The following is a 25,363-nucleotide window of genomic DNA, read 5'->3' as shown; positions in this document are numbered from 1 at the left end:
CTCTACAGAGTATAGCCATTTAAAATGCTGTTTTTATCCACAGGGTTTCAAGAAAAACACTTAGTGATTCCTCCCATTTCTAAGCAAAGTCGTGCATGTAGAATGTGCTCTGAGTTCCAAATCAAGCCTCAAATATCCTCTAATGAATGCGGAAGCAAATGTGTCCTGTTGAGTCACCAGTGTCGTGTCATGTGGAGGCTGGGACATGGTGTTTTGTTCTTCTGTGGCTGTGCTCTCTCCTAGATGCCAAGTCTCAGGGTCTCCAATTTTTACTGTTTATTGAGCTAAACCTGACAGAATTACACTGCCATTTCTCATAAGGTAGAAACATAAACCTTCAGTGGTGAGAAGTTAAACCCTCTGTGTACCATCCTGACTCTAAAAAAGTTAAGCATGAATTCAATTGCAGACATTTGTTTTAGAAGATCATTTACTCCAGGAAGAAAAATACACATAAACTTTTCTCCTCCTGTTTGGGGAAATGCTCTTGATTATTTTCTGCTGTCATTGTTCATTTGTTTTCCTGGGATTTCTGGTTGTTTTGTTTCATGATTGATTTGTTTTGTGGGTTTTCCAGCCCACACTTCACCCCACACCCCATTACATCCTCCTACTCAATGACAATCAAAGGAAATTTTAAAAAATAATTAGATCTGCTAATTATACCATTCCCATTGCATGGAACATTGTTTTTCTGTCTTTTTGTGACAATATAGCTTCCGTATTTGTGCCACCATTTACTTCTTTCCTAAAACCCACAGACCTGCAAGGGTCACCTTGTACCCCCCCACAGTCTCCATGGGAATGTCTGGATCTTTCAATAAGTTTTCAGTTAGAATTCCATGTTCACAAATTCCTCTAAAGATTTAAACTCATGTGGTGAGTAGTTCTTTCTGCTTTGGTTCATCCATGCCCAAATAAGTATGTTACTCTTTGTTAAAGGTAAAAATTATGGATAGAGGATTATTTTTACTATTATTCCACTTATCACTACTTCTAGAATTATATTGTTGTGGTATGCTTATGAATTATTTTGCATTTTAAGTTGGACTCTTTATTTTTTAAGCTGCATTTCTTTTATTTGACTTTCTCTTAAGTTAACATGAAGACCATGGCTTATTACCTAGCAGGTTCAGTGAAGTTCTTCAAATGCACATTTTTATTCCAAATAATTTATATTTAAATTTTAGCATCTGATACTAAATTGTAGTGTCTTGGATGCACACACTTGTACATAATTAATGGCAAGAGAATATTTGCAAAGCAGTTTTAAAGAATATAAATACATTGTATAAATAAATACATGTATAAATACATTTATAGGGAGAACTAATAGCTTATTGAGGGTGAAAATAGAGACTGAAAGAAAAATGAAAAAGAAAGTTGCAAGTATTATTATCTGATATCTGCTGAAAAAGAAGTATTAATGAACTAACCTCTAGTCTCCTCTGAAACTACAGTCTGGATTTATTGATGCACTGTGTAGAGTAAATGGAGTGATGGTAAATATTTTTCTAGTGTTATTTATGAATATAAAAGCATAAAGCTTAGACAATAGATAGGTATGCTCTCAAAGATTTTAATGATTATCAAGCAGGACTACAGCAGATGGTCAAGAGATGACATTCTGGGGCGTGAATCAGAACATACTGACGTGTTGGATCACACAGTTATGATTTGGCAGATTGACAAGCCAGGCCACAGGCTGTTTACAAACTAAAATGAGTAGGCAGAGTCCAGAGTGTGAAAATTGAGCTTAGGGTCACAGTAGGATTGTCAAAAAAGGAAGTACAGGAATAAGGGGGAACGTGTATGGCTACATGGGAGACTATAATAAGATTATATATTGAAGTATAAAGAGTTGTATTAGTTTGGATTTAATTTCTTAATACATGCCAACATAATAGGAAATTGTGACCCAAGACAAGCTGCTGCTGATTGTAGTTCAAATCATTCTTTATCAAGTACCTATTCTGTTAAGGCAACTCTACAAGAAATCAAACGAGCATTGTTTCGTGCATAGTCTCTATTATTTAAATTATGAATGGGTCTTCTATTTGCTAGAGGACAAGAGAAAAATCAAATGCAGTGTGAAGTTGTGCATATTCATCTAGAGAGAAGTCCAGGTTCTATTTTGTAGCTCTATTCTAGACAAATAAGAAAAAAACTCTTACAATAAAGGGTTGGTATAATTAGAGATATACAGCTAAGGAACTTAAATGTTTCTGCTGTTCTGATAGATTTCAAAGGAATGTTGAAAGTGTCTGCTAGCTATGATTAAGATAAAACATAATTTCAGCCTACATTATAAAACAAAGAATTCCCTGAAATAGAAGTTTGTACATGTCTAGTATATTAGTTTCACAGAACACATGGTTAAAACAATTTCTAAGATGCAAGGTAATTTGGTATTTTTAAAGGGATGTTAACTTGTTACCAAGAATACTTCAAAAGTGTAGTTTAATTTAGCAAGTGATATTTCAATTTATTAAAATAATAACTAGAATCCACCCAGAAAGATCTTTCAAAACCTGTGCAAAATAATGAGATAGGTAATACCTAAGTTTAGTAAAATTATACGTACAATCAAAAGATGGATGTAACTTCTATATAGTATTCTTACTCTGTAGTATTTAACATTTGACATTAAGTATATTCATAAACATATCCCTGAAATTATTGGCAATTATAAGTTATGAGTAGAATTCTTGTACCTACAATAAACATAACCACTACAATAAGCCTGTTACTTGTGATTTTCATGAGATGTGGTCAAAAATACTAAAACCAGAGCCACTGTTGGCTCAAGCCTGTAATCCTAACTTTTAAGGAGGCTGAGATCTGAGGATCAAGGTTCAAAGCCTGCCTGGGCAGGAAAGTCCATGAGATTCTTATCTCCAATAAACCACCGGAAAAACAGAAGTGGCACTGTAGCCCAAGGGGTAGAGACATAGCCTTGAGCTGAGGGACAGTGCCCAGGCCCAGAGTTCAAGTTCTATTACTGACCAAAAAAAAAAAATACTAAAACCATCAGAGGCTAGAAGCATGGTGCAATAGTACAGCTGCCTGAAGAGCACGAGGCCCTGAGTTCAAACTCTAGCACAACTCCCCTCCTTCCGTAAAAAGATTTAAAAAACCCTCAAACCCAACAATTTGATATTTCTGTGCACATATTATCCAGCTCAGTTGGTACTGAAAAGCTGTTCATTCATTCTGCATTATTGTCAGCTTTATTTAAATCCTGGTGATTTGCTGAGTGGTTTCTAGACTTTAATTTTGTGAAAATCTGCCTCTCTAAATGAATGCCATACTTGCAAAGCAAAGCAAAAGGCATAACAATCCTCTGAGCCAAAAAAGGTATACAATGTGCTTAATTTCAGTAATAAAATGAAAATTTATTTTTTTTTTACCTTGAATGGAAGGTGGTTCTAATTATGGGAAAATTAAATTAGGCAGCTGTGGCATTTGAGAATGAATACTGAGAAAGACAATCATGGCCTAAGTATGTCCACCTTTGGCGACCAGCAATTTTTATAATATAACATATAGCATATATTGTAGCTCAGGCTTACTGTATATATAATAATTTTAGGTTATATACAGTCTGTACTTCATAAATGTTCCTGTTTCCCCAATGGTAATCTCCATGGACCAATATTCTATAGACATGAATAATTTTGTTAATATTACTATTGTTATATTTTACTTTTAAAGAATCTGCAGAAATCAGATATTATATATAAGCAAGAAAACCTCTCTACTTTTTATTGTGTGTTTACTTAAACTTTTGATATTAACTGTCTAAATAAGTTATGGTATTACATTCTTTTTTTGGGGGGGGGTCCGGTCGTGGGGCCTGAACTCTGGGCCTGGGCGCTGTCCCTCAGCTCTTCAGCTCAAGGCTAGCGCTCTACCACTTGAGCCACAGCACCACTTCCGGCTTTTTTCTTTTTGCTTATGTAGTGCTGAGGAATCGAACCCAGGGGCTTGAGCATGCAAGGCAAGCGCTCTACCACTGAGCCACCTTCCCAGCCCTGGTATTACATTCTTATAGCTTTTCACAATGTACTACTACTATATTCTCCCTGCCTTTCTAAATTATAATCTTTTTCTTTTCCCTTTCTGCTTGCCTCCCCTCACTTTCTATGTTCATGTCTTTAAAAACACAGTGATTTCATATATAAAACACATGATATTTGTTTCTGAATCTGCTTTATTTCTCTCAACATGATCTCTATCGCCCCCATTTTCCTATAAATTATAGAATTTTGTTCCTCCTTAGGGATAAATCCATATTGTGCTCCATTTGCTCTCTTTGTTGATGGACACCAAGGGTGATTTCAGAGCTTAGTTACTGTGAATGTTACAAAAATATACAGAGTTTGGCAGGAATCACTACTGTATGATTACTGATCCCTTTGGTTATATAGTATTAGGCTAGTTTCATTTTAGATTTTTTTTTCTGGAATATCTGCACTGAGATCAAAAGGACTGGGATAATTTGCATTCCTCTCAACAATATAATACCTGGCTGAGTTTTCATGCTTAACTCTTGAGATCTTGGTACATTTTGTTTAGTCCATGGGTTTTTTGTTTTTGTTTTTGTTTTTCCTATTTTGTTTGCTGGAAATAGCCTCAAATACATTACCCAGCTACCTCCACCTCTCATTCAACTGGGATTACAAGCATGTACTACCTTGCCTGGTTATTTATAGATTGATTGGTTGATAATGGTAGAAAAGACTGAAATATCACATTGTTTTACATTTTCTTTATGACTATGGATGTTGAATATGTCTGTATTTTACTAATCATTTATAGATTTTCTGAAAATTGTATATTTTTCTAATTACTAATTAGTTGGTTCTCTGTTGCATAACTTTTTCTTCATATGTTATTGATATAAACTCTTTGCCAGATGACTAGCAGGCAAAGAAATATTCTACCATCTTGAGTGTCATTTTTTTGAATACTTCATTCTAGTAATTGTGTCTTGCTGTGATTCTTTAAAAATTTGATGCACTCTATTTTTATGATTATTTTGTTTCAAATCCTATATGAAATTCCTTACATTTTAAATTGAAGTTTTTTTATTTCACTATTGAATTTGTGGACATTTAATTTTCCTACTATCATCTGTAAAAGCAAATATAAATTTACAACACCTTTGAGAATTTGGTGCATGTATCTGAGTAGCCTTGTTTCTAGGCCTTCCACTGTATTATTCCCTAGGGCTACATATCTGGTTTTGTGCCAAGATCACATTTTTTAAGTTTTTTTAATTGTAAAGATACTGCACAGAGGGGTTACAGTTACATGAGTAACTCCTTTGTTTTTACCCTACTCTCCCTTTCCTCCTCAACTCCCCAACTCCTCCCTCCCCACCCACAAAGTTGTAAAGTTCATTTTCAACATAGTGTCTTCTATGTCTCATTGTTACAATGGGTCAACCTGTATCCTCGATTCAGCATTTTGTTATTTCCTTTCCCCCCCCCAAATTACAAAATGTATATACAAATACAGGGCACCAGAATCAAATACAGTGACAATAGGGGTTATACCATAGTGGGAAGAACATGGTTTTTGTCATAGCAACTCTGCAGTAAAAATTTCAGGTCAAGCCTCGTGATATTGTCAGCATTGCTCTTTTTTGTTCAAGGTGCTTTCATTATTTGGGGCCCATTTGGCTTCCATAAAAAAAAAAAAAAAAAAAAAAAAGAAGCCGGACACCAGTGGCTCACACCTGTCATCCTAGCTACTGAGGTGGCTGAGATCTCAGGATCACGGTTCAAAGCCAGCCTGATCAGAAAAGTCCTTGAGACTCTTATCTCCAATAAACCACTAGCAAACTAGAAGTGGCTCTGTGGTTCAAGCGGTAGAGTGCTTGCCTTGGGCTGAAGAGCTGAGGAACAGCACCCAGGCCCAGAGTTCAAGCCCCACGACCGACAAAAATATAAAAATATAAAAAAAAGAAACTTCCTTCTATTTGTGAGAAATATTTTACTGAAATTCTGATATGATTCTGATATGAACTGCATGGAATCTATGGATTGTTTAACCATTCCTAAAGTGTTTATTTTTGTCATTCCATGGACGTGGAAGGCCTTTTAATTTTCTAGAATCTTTCTCAAATTCTATATTTAGTATTTTATAGCTTTAATAGTCAAAGCCTGATTTCAAGTGATTCCTAGGTAATTTTAGTTTTGAGGCTGTTGTGAATGAAATTGTATTATCAGTTTCAATCTCAGTCAGCCCATTATTATTATGTAGAAAAGACACTCTTGACTTTCATTGTTATTTTTCTGTTCCGCTACTCTGCTAAAAACGGTTTGGGAAGTCTAAGAGTTAGCAGGTAGAGCTGTTGTGATGGTCTAAATATAAAATCAGATGATCCTACAAAAGAGAACCGTTTGGGTTCTTTATTTTCTGTTTGTAATTTTTTGTGTGTATGTGAAAATACCATACAGAGGGGTTACAATTACATGGGCAAGGCAATGAGTACATTTCTTATCAAACATGGTTGCCTCCTCCTTTGTTTCCCCACACCATCCCTTCCCCTCTCCACCCCCCACCCCCACACACTCCCTACCACCACCTCCTCCCACCCCCCCATCCCCCACCCCGCCAAAGTTGTAAAGTTCGTTTTCAACATAAAGTCTTGTACATTTCATTGTTGTATAAATTTTTTAAAAACAAGATTACATTACAACAATGTAATCTTTTTAAAAGTTATATTGCAAACACATCCTTTTACTGAATGCAAGCACTATATTGAATAAGGGAGTGGACACCTTTGGATATTTTTTGACTTTAGATTTTATCATGAAAGCTATTTTGTGTGGGGGAAGAGTTGTTCTTGAATGTATTTAGATGGCACATTGTGTTTATTGATTTGTATGTCTTCCAACATTCTTTCATCCTTGGAATTAAGGCAACTCAATTATCTTTTTTTGTATGTTGTTGAATTTACTTTTTAAGTATTATATTAAAGATTTTTGCCTCTATTCATCAAGTTAACTAGTCTATAGTTACCTCTGCTCTATTATGTATATATTTGGTTATAGGACCAGCATAATACTACTTTTTTAGGAAGAATTTGGGACACATTTATATTTCCTGGAATAGTTGGAGGAGAATTTGATGTTAGTTCTTTCAAGGTGTGGTTGAATTCAGCAGTAAATTAATTTGGACTTCTGCTTTTTTGGTACATTATTTTTATTTTTAGCTTTACCTTAGCATATATTTGTGCTTTGAAAGTTTCATTGTGATACTTCTGTACATTGCATAGTGTTCTTTGAAAAAAACATTCACCTTTTAGCATGTTCCTTTTCCTTTTCCTGCTGTCCATTTTCCAAACAGCGTTATGATGTACTCAGATATATAAATGTATATGCTATATTAAAACAAATGCCTACCACTGGCTTGGCAGCCTCATGAGATTGCTTTGTTCTCAGTCTTTTAAGAAAGCTTCCTACTGATTTTCATACTGGTTTCACCAGTGTACATCTTCACAACAGTGTCTGAATGTGACTTCTACCCCTGTATCCTAACCAGCATTCTTTGTTGTTATTCTTGATGATGGCCATTCTGACAGGGCTGAGATGGAATTCTAGTTTGGATTTCCATCTTCTTTATGATTAAGAATGTTGAATATATCTTTGTGTTCTTAATAACTGTATTTTTCTCAGAAAGCTAGCTGATGAATTTGCTTGTAATTAATTGATTCGATTGTTAAACATTTGCTCCTTAATTGTTTGAGCTCTTTGTATATCCTGAATAGTAACCATTTCTCCGTTGAATGGCTAGTGAAGACTTTTCTCCCTTTCCTAGGCTGTTATTTGAGTCTAGAATTTGTTGCTTTTGAACTGCAGAAACATTTAATTTGATAAAATTCCTTTTGCCCATTCTAGCTCTTTTTTCTTGGACAATGGACTTGTAATCCAGAAAGAAATAAGCATGACTATATCCTTCACAAATTTCTCTGTGTGTGCCCATATTAAGCTCAACATTTGAAGCCTCGCATTAAAAAATAAATCTATTTGGAATTAATTTTAATTTGTTTCTTCTATTCTTCTCTGTTGGTCTTCATTTCTGTCTTTGTGCCAGGCTATTTCTGTTTCTATTTTGTATAGCAAATTTAAAGTCCATTGTTGTAATATCTCCAGTATGCTCTTCTTAATGCCAAAGGATTGATTTTTGCTATTCTGATTCTTTCATGCGTCCATATGAATTTCTTTATTGGACTTCTATTTCTGCACTAAAAGGGCTTTTAGTCTATGATGATATTGCATGGATCTATAAATTTCTATTGGTGATGTAGCCATTCATGTAATATTTATGCAAAAATCTTTATAATTATTTTGATTTGCTGCCGCTTATAGATTGCTTAATTGGTTGATACCATCTGTGTTAACTTTATACATTTCAACAAGTGTTTTCATTTTATTGAATATATTTCAAAGTATTCCTTAATGATTACCTTTATTTCATTGATAGCTACTCTTCATCTCAATGTTATCAACTTAAGGCATTTTATTTATTTATTTTGGTTAGTTTGACTAAGGGTTTACGGATCTTGTGTACTTTTTCAAAAGTGCACCCCACTGTTTCATTTACTTTATTTTTTAGAGATATTTTAATATGTGGCCTTTTCTGTCATAGAGATTTCCTCACCTTCTTCAGTGATAGGATTACAGATAGGATCCACTAAACTTAGTGATGCGTACCATATTCTGGTATTTACAGTAATTTCTGCACTAGTATTTATAAATTATTTCCATATAACTATTTATGATTGGTCTTGGTTTTGTAAGACCTTAGGCTATATCATTAGAGTATTTCATATCTTATCATTTAGAATTATATTTATTGTACCAAAAGGATTTGAGTTGTATTTTAATTTTTATTTAATTCTGGAATATTTTAAATTTATCACCATTTATTTCCACTTATCAGTTTTGTTCAGTGCTATTATTTGATATCATATGCTATTAAGGCTTCTGTAATTCCCCATGCTATTTATTTCAATTTTACTGAAGTGTGATGAGAGGAGATACAAGAAGTTATTGGAATCCTTATTACTTGCTCAGAGTTGATTTTGGTCTAAAATTTGATGTTTTTAAAACATTCCAGGAGCTAATGAAAAAACACATAAATTCTGTAGCTGTTATAGGAAATGTTCCCTGAAGCTTTTTTTGTCCATTTGATCTATGGAACAGTTTAACTCTACAGAGTGTTGATTTTCTATGTCAGGATTATCTATCTATGGATGAAAATAAAGAAGTCACTCACTATTATTGTATCTGGATCTCTTCCTTTATTTGCATCCAATAGTGCTTGTTTTATAAAATTGAATATAAATGTATAAATGCTCTGTATCCTAGGTGATCTCTTCCGTTATTAAGGTAGGATAACTTTTTGGTGTGAAGTCCACTGGGTTAGATATGAATCTAGCTCCTGATTATGTTCAGCTTCTCCTCATTTGTCAAAGCATTTTCCTTCTATTCACCCTCATTGTCATGTGTCTTTGCCTCTATTATTTTTACAGACAGCAAAAAGAGGTACTATTTATGTAAATCGAACTAGTCTGAGTCTTTAATTTGGAAAATGTTAATGCTAACATAAAATGTGACTCTTAATTTCAGTATGCTTACAGTTAATTTGAATACTATTTGTTCTTCCCCTTAGTCTTCAAGATGCACTGAGTTGAACATGCAGAATTCATGTCTAATTTCTTCACTTTCAGTAGAATTAGTTCTCATTTCAGGTCTGACTTTCTTTCACATGTTTGTGTAGGATTAATTTAATTGTCTTCTGATATGTTAAGCCAATATCTCTCACAATTCAGAGTTGCTTTTAATTGTGCATATCTTAGAAGGACTTTTTTTCTCTATCAACTGTAGTGTATAACTTTGCTGGAAATGCTAATATTTGTTGGCAGCTATTTCCTCTCATATTTTGAATTATACAACTATATGGTTTCTTATCTTTTAGATTTTCTGAAGAGAAATCTCTGGAAAATCTTATGAGTTTTCCATTGTAAGTAAGGTAATGGTTTACTCTTGAAGCATTTTCAGAATATGTCCTTTTCTCTGTTACTGAAAATTTCACTATAAGGAGGAGTGGAGAATTCTTTATTCTTTTTATTCAAGATGCTTCTTGTATTTTTATGCCCATGCTTGTCAATAGACTGGAGACATTTTCAGCTGCAATTCCAATGAACATGTTTTATACAGTGTATGTCTTTTCTTTTGGATTTTGTCCCTCTATATGTTCCAAAGCTCCTGAAACTTGTAACTCTTTATTATTCTAAACGTAAAATATATATTTTACATTTCTCTTCTTATTACCTAAAGCTAGGAAACTTCTCCATAACCCAAATGTTCTGGGATACAAATCCAGCATATTACCTATTCTTAATTCAAATCCAAATATTCTATGTCTAACTTCATACAAAATATTGCATGTTAAAGTATACCTTATTAAAGATTGCCAATATTGTAAAGTTGACAATAACAATTCTCATCCCAACATATTCTTCCTTCAATATTCCCTCTGTGTATGCTGCTCCTTAAAATGTTTCTTTGATGGTAATGATTTAAAACTTTAATATTTTATTAAAATGTGCTCCATTTTTTGGAGATTTCTTGTTGCTCTGATAACTTCACATTTTTAATGTCAACTGTATATGTACCTATAGCTCCACAAATGCACACATAAATAGATTGACATATGTGTGTGCATTTAGGTTTGTTTATATTTACTCCAATTTCACATTTTTGCTCAGTGATAGAAGCTTCTTGTTCATGTTCAGTGAGCCTTTTGCCAAGTACATTTTTTGCAGTTCCCATGAAGTACAGAATATTCCTGTCAAGAGCTCACATGTCTGCTGTGCTGTCTTTCTACATGAAGTACTCTCTGCTTCCTGAATCCTCATTTCTTTACAAGGGTAAAAGCTTTAACTGGGAAAACTAAATGAAACATCTCTATGTCATCGAGCTTTAGCTCAAGAACTTAAAATTGCAATAGAAATACATTCTGCCTCGGGTTTCTAATCTTCTTTTTGCAATCAATATCTTGATCAAAAACTAAAGAGTGTAAGTCATAACAATAATGCGAGTTAATTATACCACTGTATGCTATCAGGTTAATCTATCTATCATTATTCTCTTGTCTGTTACCCTTCTTTAGTGGGGCAGTTACGAATTTCCTAAGCATATTTAGCTTATACATTTTCCTTAGATAAAATATTACTGAACAGAGATCATTTTAAATTAATTATGTTTGGTTAATTTTCATTATTTAAATATTTTTATTGTAAAGACACTGTACAGAAGGGTGACAGTTACATGAGTAAGTTAATGAGTACATTTCCTATCGAGCATGGTTACCCCCTCCTTCGTTAATGTTAGACTTTCTGAAAGAATACCCCATATTGGACATTACCACAACAACACATAATGCAAATTTTCCTGTGAGTTTGTACAAAATAAACAATATACATAGTATGCATGTATATAAATATATATTTGTAGGTATATGTGTACCTTCTGTCTCTCATATATATGTGTATATATATGAGAATATGTATGTATATATACATACATACATACATATACATATATATATATAATGTTCATTCAGCAGTGTAAAAACTCCTTTCCAATTTCTCATTTAATTATGTAATGTTTTTTACATTCAACAATTCAATCCCATTCATTTGTGGATATGTATATTTTTCTGAGTTTCCTACTACAATTGAATATTGAAAAACTAATTCACATTCTATTGTACTAATTTAGAAATGTGCCATCAAGAAAATTCACTGCATTAAATTGTGAACATCCTAACTATACATACATAAAAGAATTTCCCAATATCAATAATAATACATACCATGCCAGGCTCTGGCAGCTCATGCCTGTAATCCTAGCTACTCAGGAGGCTAAGATCTGAGGATCTCGGTTCAAAGCCAGCCTAGGCAGGAAATGCCATGAGACTTGTATCTCCAATAAAGCACTAGAAAACTGGAAGTGGTGCTGTGGCTCAAGCAGTAGAGCGCTCTCCTTAAGCTAAAGAGCTCAGGGAAAGTGCCCAGGCTGAGAGTTCAAGGCCCATGACTGACAAAAAATTACAATAATAATAATAACACAGACAGATATAAAAAGATATTTTAATCTAATTAACAAATTTTAGAGTAAAGTAACTAACTCAAAGGGCCTCACTGAGTTCTTTGGGAATCTGACTTCTAAATGGAGTTGAAATTTGAGGATTTTATTAAAGCCTGACCTTCAGATCACCATTTATACACCAAAGTAAATTGAAAAAAAGATTGGACTGATGGACAAACAGAACTAATACACAGCTCTAATGCCTCTTACTGTCATAAGAAAATGCTGAAATTAATCTTGGTATTCAGTACTCTCGGCAACAGGTGGGAAATTCCCTGACTTGTGTAAGCTAACTTCAGTGAGCTAATGCTTCTGTGTTGTTCAGTTATCTTGGGACACCTGAAAATCTGTAGGAAACACCACCAGAGGATTTGCTCAGCACATTGCATGTGTGAACTCTGAGGGTCTTTTGATGAGTAGACATTGTGTAATGATAATTAATAATGCTCTTAAGGACATCAACACCAAGTTTAGGTGAATTAGTAAAGGTATAATGTGACACTGTAATTGTGGGCAAGAGAGCATGATGCTGGAATGTATAAGCGCTCTGGAGAACTTACATTCTAGGTCTCCTGTTTGGTTTTTTTTTAAGTTATTTGTTATTATGGAAGTGATTTCCCCTATAAAGTAAGGAATTAACTACTTTCTCTCTTTAAGATCATGTGGGTTGATTTAAATGTATCCTGCCTACACTTAATACAGTACATCTCAGTTAAAAAGCACATAAGTGGTTTAACTACTTTTTAATTATACCTTCCACATGACATGATGTGTTACTATAAAATAAGTACTTTATATGATAGCTAAGCTTTTAAACGTTATTAGATTCATCTAAGTATTTCTATAGAATATTATGCATGCTCACATCCCTAGACATTTTTGGAGCATGAACATCACCTGACCGGTGAGCTAGCCATCTATGCAGGCGTCTGTTCCTGTCACTACAATCAAAGTCCAGGGATGTAGAAGTTCCCCAGTACATACCATAATGTTTAGAATGAACTGGCTTGGGGCTATTTGGGTCCTTGAATTTGTTTAACTGCTGGGGTTCGGGGTTTATCTACAGAGTATTTATTGCTCTCTCTCGCCTTTGTCTTCTAACTCTTTCCCCACCTGTAATGTGGCTCTGTTTCCTTATTTATTCATTTTTAATGCAGCTCCTCAATTTCAGCACCACAAGTAGCTCTTCTCAGCCCTTGTCCCTTCGTGTTCCCTTGTCCATCCCATAAGCTGACAATGGAAAGATCACACACATCCATTGTATCCATGAAGGGAAATGTGTCTCTTGCGTGGCAGCCTCACTAAGTGCATTTTGTCTTGCTTGTGTCTGTCATAGATAACACAGCCAGCATTCTGACAAGGCGGAGGAGATTTAGTCGAAGTGTTCAGGATGTGTATTATCTGCCCGTTACGGTCTCTGACGGTGGAATCCCCTCTCTCAGCAGCAGCAGCACCCTCACCATCACGGTCTGTGCCTGCGAGAGAGACGGGCGCGTGCGGACCTGCCGTGCAGAAGCCTTCCTGTCGTCGGCTGGCTTGAGCACAGGAGCCCTAATTGCTATCCTTCTCTGTGTGCTCATTCTCCTTGGTAAGTTCGAACCTTGTGTTCCATACGCCGGCAAAGTCCTGAACCAGAAAAGGCATTGATCACAAAGTCTGTGTGTTAGAAATGCCGGGTGCATGAGACATCGTGTTCCACGACTGCCTTTGAGCTTTTATGATACTACCATCAACACATCCTCGAATTTACAGGGGATAGAAGCCCTGAGCTCACGGGAAGCTATGGAGGCTGACATAGTGAAATATAAGTTTTAGGGAAAAAAATAAAGTATCTCTAATCCCATCTTGGAAACAATCTTACATTTTGTTTCCAAGAATGTAAATGATGAAACCAAGGCTGAGTAGGACCCCCTTCCTTAGATGAGATTACATCAGATCAGCTGGTTGTGGTGCCACAGGATCATTAAGAGTATAGATGGAGCCGGGCGCTGGTGGCTCACGCCTGTAATCCTAGCTACTCAGGAGGCTGAGATCTGAGGATCGCGGTTCAAAGCCAGCCCGGGCAGGAGAGACCGTGAGACTCCTATCTCCAATAAACCTCCAGAAAACCGGAAGTGGCGTTGTAGCTCAAGTGGTAGAGCGCTAGCCTTGAGCTGAAGAGCTGAGGGACAGCGCTCAGGCCCAGAGTTCAAGCCCCACGACCGACAAAAAAAAAAAAAAAAAAAAAAAAGAGTATAGATGGAATGTACACGGGGAACATTGTGGTAACAATATTGTACATTGGGAGTTTACTGAGTGTAGGCATTACATGATCCATATACAAACAGACATAGACACACACATATTCATACACACACTCATATACACATGAAGTGACAATGGAAATGCTTGTTTAACTATTGTAAGGACTTCTCTGCACATTAGTATCTGTTTACACTATGTATGCACATATCTACATCTACATCATCTATATCTATATCTACATCATCTATAACATCAATATATACATATACCTATTAAAATATATCTGCAACCAAATCTAAATGAATATTCTATATTTTTGTCAAAATATCAATCATAAATTTCAGTTAAGGTTATTTTGTTGTTGTTTTGTTTTATTTCTGGTCTTGAGGCTTGAACTCAGGCTAGCTAACCACACACAATCTTCACATCTCAGACTCCTGAGTAGCTAGGATTACAGGCATGAGCTGCAGGTACCTGGCACTAAGTTTTAATATATTGACTGTAAACAACTTTAGACAGTTATATTAAGTTTTATTTAATTTCATTAATGGAATTTTATTAAGTTTGATAATTTAATTACATTTTCTTTGTTCAAAAACTTTGTCTTATTTAAAGTGATTTGTTTAGTAGTGTAAATGAAACAATATTCATAGTCAAACATATTACTATAAATCTTTAAATAAATATATAGAACAAAATATATTTTTAAAAAGCAGAAAGAAAAAGAAGATACCAATTACAGGCCTTACTCTAAGAAAGACAGATATAATCACTTCATTTTCATAGTATGTAGAAAGTACTTTCTTACTTTTCCTGTGTGTTCTAGCTCTTCTTACTTTCTCTTAGCAGGCATACCACTTACTATTTTTCTAAGTACTTTGAGATCATAAAGAGAAAACATTTGTTGTGAAGTCAATATTTATTTGCATGGAACATATCTGTTTTGTCCCTGGGAAAAAGACAAGCAGGTGTGTAGACGGAATGCACATTAAGTTGGAAAAGACCTGAAGAATTAAATGGAGTTGAGTCCATATATGCTTTTATTGGATGCACAAAGTTTGGAGTCTTTGATCTGAACATATTAAAAAAGAGTTTAAAACAAAAGTCCAATCATACATTTTTTTAATTCAAAAGTATTCATTTATGAATAAATTTGAGAACAGACTTCATAATGCCAAGAGATAACAGGTAAAATTGTTAAGAAGTTGACAAGTATCTCATATATAGTATGATTTGGAAGATTGTATTATGAGAGAGACCAAGAGAAATGAGGAACATCAAAATGTTTTATATTCAAGTGACCTTTCATAACTTAGATGCATAGATGAATTAGAACACTCTCTAAGAAAATCAATCATCTCTTATTCAGAGTGGACTCTGATTTTCCTTGAGCTAGCGACCTTCAAAGCATGTTAAACACATACAATTAAAACATACTATGGGGAGACACCAAATTCAGAGTAAGCGGTGCAATAGTCCACAAGGCAAATAGTCCTCTAAGGCAAAACAGGTGAAATGGAGCAAAACAGTAAGGAAATCAGAAAGAGAAAAATTAGTAGAGTGCCACAAACATTGAGGGAAAATTGAGGTGTCAGAAACAGAACACTATATGGCACAAGTACATTGATCTCATAATCAGTATCAAAGGCTATTCAAGAGATGAAATTAATCATTAACATGAATAATTATGACTATCAGGGTGGAATGTGGAGTTTTTGTGTATCACAGAAAATGATGTTTCATCACAGTAGACTCTTCTTGTGCATACACAATACAGAAGCTATCAAGAATATAATATATTTGAAATCCTTTTATGTCTTTATGCCCTATCAATACTAACATATTTTAGCTTATGCTTTTGAAAAGTTGAGGAGAAAGCAAAATTATATAATAACAAAAAAGAAACTTCTAGAACCCTCTCACATTCCTGACTGACATGAGAGTCTCATTGATTTTCATAGATTTGTTTCCAGAATGATTACTCTAAAAGAGAGCTCATTTAGAGAAAATGTGTTATTTTCAATCTCATTTGCTTTTACCATCATAAAACTCTGTAGATAAAATTATAAATGAAAAAATTTAATGTTACATATTAATATACCTTGCATAAAAGGATAATTTATTATTTCTTGAAAATAATGTAGTCTACCAATTGACTTTCATGAACTTGTTTTTAGACTTCTAGGGTAGTTAAGCAGGCATTTAAAATATATACTATCCTTCAGGCTAAGGAAGGGAGCCATTTAATATATGTACCCATATCTAATCAAATATTATATTTAGTATCCCATAAACATTACACAATTCTCATTGTCAGGTTTAAATCATCACTAATTATCTTTTAATTTATAGCTTTCATGGCATTATAAACATTTTATTGTTATTCTGGAAAGCACTGGCTAACAGATTCAGAATGTAATCATCTGTAATTATATATTAATGTTAAAGTTAATTTTTGAGCTTATAATTTTCATGGAAAATATCAATAATAATTTTGAGTAAAAATGTTTAATGTAGAGCCTATCATTTAAAACTGATATGCAACTTTAATCACTATATGAATTGTGAAATTAGCATTTTAATATTGAATGTTATTTTAACTATTAGCTTTATATTCATAAAAATGACAGGGTTTGTATAAAACCAGCCCTAATTTTAACAATGATTATCTGTGATTTCAGGTAACTGATTATATAACTCTCTCATCATATTTCTGAATCTGTGAAAAATGTTTCATATAAAGTCATTATGTTGAAAACAAACTTTTCAACTTTGGTGGGGGGGAGGGTTGGATGGAGGAGTGGGGGGGAGGATGGGAAGGGATGGGAAGGGGAAACAAAGGAGGAGGCTACAATACTTGATAAGAAATGTACTCATTATCTTGCCCATGTAATTGTAACCCCTCTGTACAGTATTTTCACAATAAAACAAAAAGTAGAGCTATGGCTCAAATGGCAGAACTCTAGCTTTGAGCACAAAAGCTCAGGGACAGTGCCAAGCAAAAAAAAAAAAAAAAGGATATTAAAGTTTTCTGTCAAAGTTTACATTGTTTATTTTTGTTTTATTATAAATTACATTTTATTTAGCAATTTTCAATGTGGCTATTCAATCTATCTGTTTATATATCATTCATCCGAAACTATAGTTTTAGACAGCCCAAGATTTTGTGACTCAGGTCAGGTTACTTTTGTGTAGAGTACCTTTCTTAGACCTATTTCCTTTGATGAACAGGAGAGGCATTTAGGGTTTTCTGAAAGAGTAGTACAAGGAGATAGCTCTTTCCTTCCCAAGGACCTGACATTATGTACCCAATCCTGTTTGATCCTTTGCCAGTGGGACCAGAGCAGCTGTCTGAGAAAGTTTTATCCAGACTAGACATCAGAAGTTATAGGTTATGAATGAAAGTCTCTGAAGCCATAGGTTCTGAATTAGAACACTGCCATACTCATGTCTTCAAACTTCATTCTGTTGACTTAATTGATGACTGCATCTGGAATTCTCCCTAGTCATAGAAACACAGTCTTAGATCAGAGGGCAGTGGATGGGAAAAGAGAAATGTAATGGACTGGGAGAGAGTAGAGAAACGTCAGTCTGTTTATTAGCTAGGTCATCCCTAAAGTATCTTCAAAAACCTAACATTTCCATGAAAGCTTCCATGGGCAGATGCAATGTAACAGGATAATCAAAATAATTTTTCTGACTTGAAAAATCTTCCATTCTAGCACATTTTATATCAAAATATGGTGATCTAAAAAGATTCAACTGTCATTTAAAGTTAAAAAGAAGACTCTTCAATACAAATAATTTGAAAATACATTATGTGTTATGACTTCGATTATATGAGGTTCCAAGTTATGAAACTGAAATTCCCATAGTATTTGTAGCAGGGGAATGACTGTATATCTATTGTATATCGTAAGAATATTATCATACAGTCATTCTCTCAAGACACTATGTTGGAATTGAATTTTACAACTTGGGGGAAGGGGTATGAGGAAGGGAAAGTGGGAGAAAAATGAAGGAGGAAGTAACAATATTCAGCAAGAAATGTACTCACTATCTTATGAAACTGTAACCCCACTGTATATCAGCTTCACAATACAATAAAATTAAATTTAAAAATTATATAATAAAAGGAAAAGTAAATGAAGTGCAATATACTTATTTAAACATCTAATATAACATACAATGAAAATTCTGTCCAAAATTGAATATTAGAGAAGAAAAAGTATTTGCCAAATCAGAATGGAACATTTGTCTTAGAATAAAGACTTCTTAAAAGTACTATCAATTATTAAATTTTCAATCCAGAAAATATACAAATAACTTACATAAGAATGTACCCCAAGTCCTAGAAAAGTTAGGGGGTGGGGGTTGGGGGGGAGATTTGAAGGGATGGGAAGGAGAAACAAAGGAGGAGGCAACAATGCTTGATAAGAAATGTACTCATTATCTTGCCCATGTAATTGTGACCCCTTTATACGGTATTTTCACAATAAAAAAAAGAAATGATAAGGCTAAGTTGCCATTAAAACAAAACAAAATAAAACTCCAAATTAACAGGCACAAAACTATAATAAAGATCATGTTAGAAATGAATAATATGGAGGCAAAAAACAATACAGAATTAATAATAGAAAAAAATTTTAATACATAATAATTATCCTTACTTCTTTTCATTTGATACACTTTGATATTGGGATTGGGAAAATATTTAGTTCAGCTAACAAATATTTAAAAAATATTTTCAGGAATTATTAGGAAGTTTTTGGTATTTGTAAAATAGGATTGATAGTCAAAATATTTATAAATGATTTTCTTAGCAAGGTTCTTACTTTCATGAGGAATCAGATAATACAAATATCACGCTATCACTTTCCCACAGATTTATTTTTCATTAATTCAAACCATCTGTTCCAGAAGTCCTTGATAACAACAATTTGTGGAATTCTTCATATCCATGATTTATCGTTTTTCTCTTAATTTTAATTTGCTTTAAACTACAAAGACCAGAATCTATGTGTGTCTTGATAACTTGATATCATGATGTCTTCTACTTCCCTTTACTCCTAGATTTTATATTTTGTATGTTGGCCCTTACATTAAAAAAATGTTTACATTATTAGGAAATAACTATATATGGAAAGGAGACATTTCTTTTTACTCAATGCTCCAATTAGTAACTATATTTTAAATTAAAATATAGCCAGAATATTTTCTTACCTTTTGGAGAATAAGCATATGTATGCCATCATATTAAAAACAGCATTGATCTTCTGATTTCATAAGAACACTGGATAATTGTAGTACTGAAATATTCCACAAATGTTGGGGCAGGATGGACATCAGTTCCATACTTTTCTTCTATGTGTGTTGATATAAATTCTCTTCACATCAACAACCAATCATTTGAACATATAAGAAAAAAGAACGATTTATTTTAAAAACATGAGAAATCTTAATCTAGTGAATTAGATAATGAGTTGAGATAGACAGTTCAATTCTCATTTAATCATAAACATGGACAGAAGCTCACAGCATATAGGAAGTCTGAATCTCTGAACACAAGGAAGTCATTGGAAGTTATTATTAAGGTCTTTGAATTAGAAGCCAAAGGTGAATTGATACTGAAAGAAAGACACAGTGAAGTATCCAAAAATGAGTATGCTTTCATTATCCTTGCTTTTATTACACTTGGTAAAGTGTAATAAATGCCATCTTTTAGCTTTTACCCATTCCAAATAAAATTAACAATGTTTCATTAAAGAATACATGTAAAACAATTTGCTAGATAAAATGTGGTATGACCATATGAATGTGAATTTTATACAAACAAATCTGCATGTAGATAAATATTTCTACAGGTGGCATACATATGGAATGTGAAACAATACTAAAGTTTGTATGGCATAATTCTTTCTATTTGATAGTATGTAGTTTTATCTAAAATAATATGATTTAAACATAAAACAAAGCACCCAGAGCTCATTTTTGTCATATATCTGTTGGCTTTAACATTATTGATAGGAATAACTAATTCATCATTGACTGCAGTAAAACTTGACTTATCATTCAATTATCTATATACTTATCAATCTCTTTCTTTATCTGTTTATCTATGTAATTGACTAAGCATCTAATTGTATTGATATTATATAATATATATTCTATAAAGTGGAACATGTTAATAAAAACACAATCACCTCTGTTATAAGAAATCAGATACAATCTCATTTCTTCAAACCTGCCATCGCTTCCATTTTTCCACCTTAGTTTTAAGTGTAAATTCTAGGATACCTCTGCCCCTTTATTTCTAATTAAAGAAAGACACTCTGTAGTTTAAATACTTTATTTACATGAAGAGCATTGAAAAACTGAAAAATTCCTGTGAATCCTGAATTCTCTACCAGAACTTAATATTGATGGTTAGATAGTCAAATGCAATAATTTGTGTGTGATAGTGTTTTTCAGAAAGACAATTCACCAAATAGAAAACCACATGCAAAATCCTTACTTTAACTTTCTAAGAAGCCCCAAGAATTTCCAATTAATTTTTATTTTTATTTTATTTTTTGCTGGTCTGGGGCTTGAAGTCAGGCCCTCAGCCTCTTTGTGCATAAGGATAGCACTCTACCCCTTGAGCTGCAGCACAACTTCTGGCTTTGGGGGGTTTATTTTTTGAGTTAGTTTCATAGGATATAGGCGTCTCATGACATTTCTGCCTGGGTTGGCTTTTTTTTTAAATTTTTTTTTGGTTAGTCATGAGATTTTTAATCAAGATTTGGGCACTAACCCTGAGCCCATTTGCTCAAAGCTTATATTCTATCATTTTGATCCTCAATGTTACTTTTGGTCATTCTGGGGCTGGCTTTCAACTGAGATCCTCAGATCTCAGACTCCTCTATAGCTGGAATTACAGGCATGAGCCACCAATGCCCAGCCCCCTTTCCAATTATAAAGAAATTTGTTATACCAGTCTTTCTCATGTGCACCTAAAATGATTATGCATCTGTAGCTAAACCAACAAATCATTTTGATTTTCTGGCAACATAGCATCCAGCCTTTCCATTCACCTTTTCCTTCACAGTAAACACTGAAAAGTTATGGTGTAATGTAAGTCAAGAAATCTCTGCCTAGAAAAACGATAGTATCATGGTTTCCTGCAGAACAGTGTTTCACAGGATTTCATTGGGGCAATAATTCATATATATTTGCATATATACACATACATATATACACACATACATATATACGTAAATTCTCAGTCACCAACATTCCTTGGTGGTGTTGAGCTAATGCAGGGAGAGCCTGGTGTGGAAAGTGGATGGTGACAGAGAATGGAACTTGCAGATGTCCAGTCGATAAGAACGTTCTGGAAGCATCCCTAACTCTTTCTCTTTGTCTTTCCCCCTCCAGCAATTGTAGTGCTTTTTATCACGCTGAGGCGCAGCAAGAAAGAGCCCCTGATCATCTCGGAGGAGGACGTGCGGGAGAACGTGGTCACCTACGACGACGAGGGCGGCGGCGAGGAGGACACGGAGGCCTTCGACATCACGGCCTTGAGGAACCCTTCTGCGGCCGAGGAGCTCAGGTACCGGCGGGACATCCAGCCCGAGGTGAAGCTGGCCCCCCGGCCCCGGGCACTGTCCACTCCGGACAGCATCGACGTTCAGGAATTTCTTAGGCAAAGACTGGCCGAAGCGGACCTGGACCCCAGCGTGCCCCCGTACGACTCCCTGCAGACGTACGCCTATGAGGGTCAGCGGTCAGAGGCTGGCTCCATCAGCTCCCTGGACTCGGCCACGACGCAATCCGATCAGGATTATCACTACCTTGGAGACTGGGGGCCCGAATTTAAGAAGCTAGCAGAACTCTATGGAGAAATAGAATCCGAAAGAACAACTTAGCCGGGGAGGGGAGGGAGGGCGTGGATGGTTACCACTGGGAGCAGGTGCTTCCTGAGCGAGTGGAGACCCGACCTCAGCCATGACCAGGAGGAAGACGCAGAATTAGACCCGGGACCCCAGCAAGCTGTGCGCAGCTCCTGTAGAAACAAGTGCCCTTTTGATGATCAACACTGGGGGATTTCATGGAGAAAAAGTCAACTATATAGAGAAAGAAAAGTACAGAGGGAAAAAAAAAGCTATTGTTCCTTGTGTATATTTTCAATTGCTCAATAAAGTCTGTGGTCCTGTTTAATTAAGAATCCCTGAAAGTAAGCCACACAATGATTATTTCTTTCCACTCTTTGTCCTTTCCTCCTCAAGTATAACTGAACAGAGGGACTTACACATCGCTGACAGCCATGACTTCCAGGGGTAGGGTACACCGCTGAAGGAAACTGGTGAAGGTGATCGTGGCCTCTTTTCCTCCACTTCTGGGTGGACCTTGGGGCCCTCCCCTGCACTCCGTCTTTCTGACAGATCTCGTTACCTTGGTCCTGTGTTTCAAAACCATGAGGTATTCCCACCCCACCAGGCTACTTTGTCAAGGAACTCTACCCGCCACTTCCCTGTGCCCTCCCCGCTTCTTTTCTCCATACACAGCTGATGGAGCATGGGGATTTGCTGCCTGAACTATAATGTATGCAATTCTGGTGCACAGTGCTGCACTGTTCTGAGCAAGAGACAAATGGTTCTGCCCTGCCCAGTTTTCCTTATTTGAATAGGAGTTCCCCCTCCTTTCCTTTTCTTTTCCTTTTCTTTATTTTTTTTTAAAGAAATAGAAGGAATGGTTGAAGATGTACTCCAGTAATTTGTCAGGGAAATTTCTAATTTAAACAAATAATAATAATAATAATTTCTAATTTAAACAAATAATTATGAATCATATGCCAGACAGAAAACACTGGAGCATTTTGTACATGTTTAGTGTCTTCACAACAGTCACATGGATCGTTCCTCAGGCTAAAATCAGTTGTGAAAAAAAATGTGTTATGCTTCAAGTCTAATTCACTGCTTTTCTTGAGAGGCAACGCCTAAACATAGGAACCTCACATGATAGCTTGAGATTTTTTTTTTATTGGGAAAATACCGTACAGAGGGGTTACAATTACATGAGCAAGGTAATGAGTACATTTCTTATCAAGCATTGTAGCCTCCTCCTTTGTTTCCCCTTCCCATCCCTTCCCATCTCCAACCCTCCTCCAGATTTTTGAATAGAGTCACCGTTAACATAAATGTCATAGATGTAGTGACTGATTTTTGTTCTTTTCATTTGTTTAGAATTTCTCATTCTCAGCAGGCCGTGTTTCGTACCTATCTGTAGGATTAAATCCACCAATCAGAAACTCATTCTCCCGCACATCTCCGAAATTCCTTGAGTTTCCAGGTCCAAAACTACAAATTATAAATGGAAATAATTTTCCCACATCCTCCTTGATCTCACAGGTTATTGAGAGGATCAAATAAATGCCTGTAAAAACACTTTGTAACTAAAAGCTTTCTGCTATATAAGGCTTACAGATTGTCTAATTTTCTAACTGTATTAGCTTACAAATATATATTGACTAATATACAAAACATCAGATTATCATAAATCAATGCAGCAGCTACCAATTAAATATACAATGTACAAATATAATTTTTTAATATTTTCTGAAAAAAACTAATTTTCATACTGCTTTTTAAGAGTTTTTTCTTTTCTTGAAATAATTTTAAGTAATAGTCCCTTGTTTTCGCTATTGGGCTTGAAGTAAAAAGTTCCAGACTAATAGACCTAGCACACAAAAAAGATCTCATCCATTTACTTATGGTATATTGGATTTTAAAAATCTGTGAAGTAGGAAATATATGAAGACTGACATTTTACTTTAATATTTAATTTATACTCTATTGTCCCCAAAACTTATGACATTTTATGTCTTATTCTACCTGCGTGAAAAGTTTTGAACTTTGCCTCTTGTTTACAACTGCCCACTGCTATCTTATTACAGCTTGGAAGTATTGGAAGTAAGTTTAATTTGGATCATTTTTACTTTGTGTTTCAAGCCTGAGGAATAAACTGTGATCGAAGTTTTTCATATTCTTTTATCACTCGACATGCTGCTTCATCATTTTTTTTACACGATAGTTGCGTGCATGTACATGTAAAGCTAAATCAAAAGTGTCATTGTGGAGTTTCAGGGGACAGGCTCTGGATACACCAGCCCTGATTATGCTAGTTCTGGATGATACTGAAACTGCATCTCTCACAGAGCTACTTCTGAATTCTCATGCTCTGACTATGGGATGCTGACTGACCAAGAAGTACAGGGAAGTCCATTTGCCTTTGTGATTTAGATTTAAAAAAAAAATGTGCTCCATGACATTTTATTCTATATATTGTTACTCAGGTAACTTTATAGAGTGAGGGTTTGAATGTTGAAACATGTACATAGCCATTTATTTAAAAATCCAGGTGTCTAAATGTTCTGAGTACCAAAACTGGCCCTATTGTGCCGAACTCTTTATATCTAACTTTAATTATATGTTATAATGGCACACAGTTTCTAAGCCCGTATGATAAACCTAAAGAAAGAAGGTGAAACAGAGATTCTGTTGTCTGAAAACAAACTTCCTTGTTGATTGTTTAAAAATGTGTTAATGAAAACATTCTGAGTACTATTTTTGTATGAATTATGAAACTAGTCTACTGTTTATTACAAGTAGAGATTGTGTCTCGTATTTATTTTCCTATTACCTCACTCAAGACGAGAGGAATGCCGTAAAAACCTACTAATTGATCAGGCATTTAGCACTCCAAAGCTTGCTTTAAAATGTCTACTTTATTAATGCTAAAGAAAGTTCTCAAAGGGTTTTGGGAGTCACATTTCAAGTAGACCGTGATTGTTCCCTGGCAGAAGGGAAGTAGCTCTAATTTCACATGTCACTGCTGCATTTCAACTCATTTTGGGAACTTTAGTTGATTAATTTAGAGACACACATAAAATATATTTTGAGATACACTTA

At 34.8% G+C, this 25,363-nt stretch overlaps 1 protein-coding gene across 3 annotated transcripts in view; it reads left to right on the top strand.

Annotated features, from left to right (window-relative positions):
• Positions 1 to 25,120, top strand: part of Cdh18 (cadherin 18) — a 394,050-nt gene extending 368,930 nt beyond the window's left edge. For 2 of the 3 annotated variants that reach the window (XM_070042219.1, XM_070042217.1), the window contains exons 11-12: positions 13,507 to 13,758; positions 21,831 to 25,120. In XM_070042219.1, the coding sequence (XP_069898320.1) occupies positions 13,507 to 13,758; positions 21,831 to 22,321 (743 nt within the window). In that variant the 3' untranslated portion in view covers positions 22,322 to 25,120. The remainder of the gene's footprint in view (positions 1 to 13,506; positions 13,759 to 21,830) is intronic. The other variant, XM_070042220.1, reaches the window with a different exon arrangement.
• Positions 25,121 to 25,363: the final 243 nt, after the last annotated feature.

This window comes from Dipodomys merriami, unplaced genomic scaffold (assembly GCF_024711535.1).
Source record: "Dipodomys merriami isolate MVZ:Mamm:240054 unplaced genomic scaffold, mDipMer1.0.p SCAF_32, whole genome shotgun sequence".
Taxonomy (NCBI): Eukaryota; Metazoa; Chordata; class Mammalia; order Rodentia; family Heteromyidae; genus Dipodomys; species Dipodomys merriami.
The sequence above is the reverse complement of the archived record's forward strand: the minus strand, read 5'-3'. Positions and strand labels throughout refer to the sequence as shown.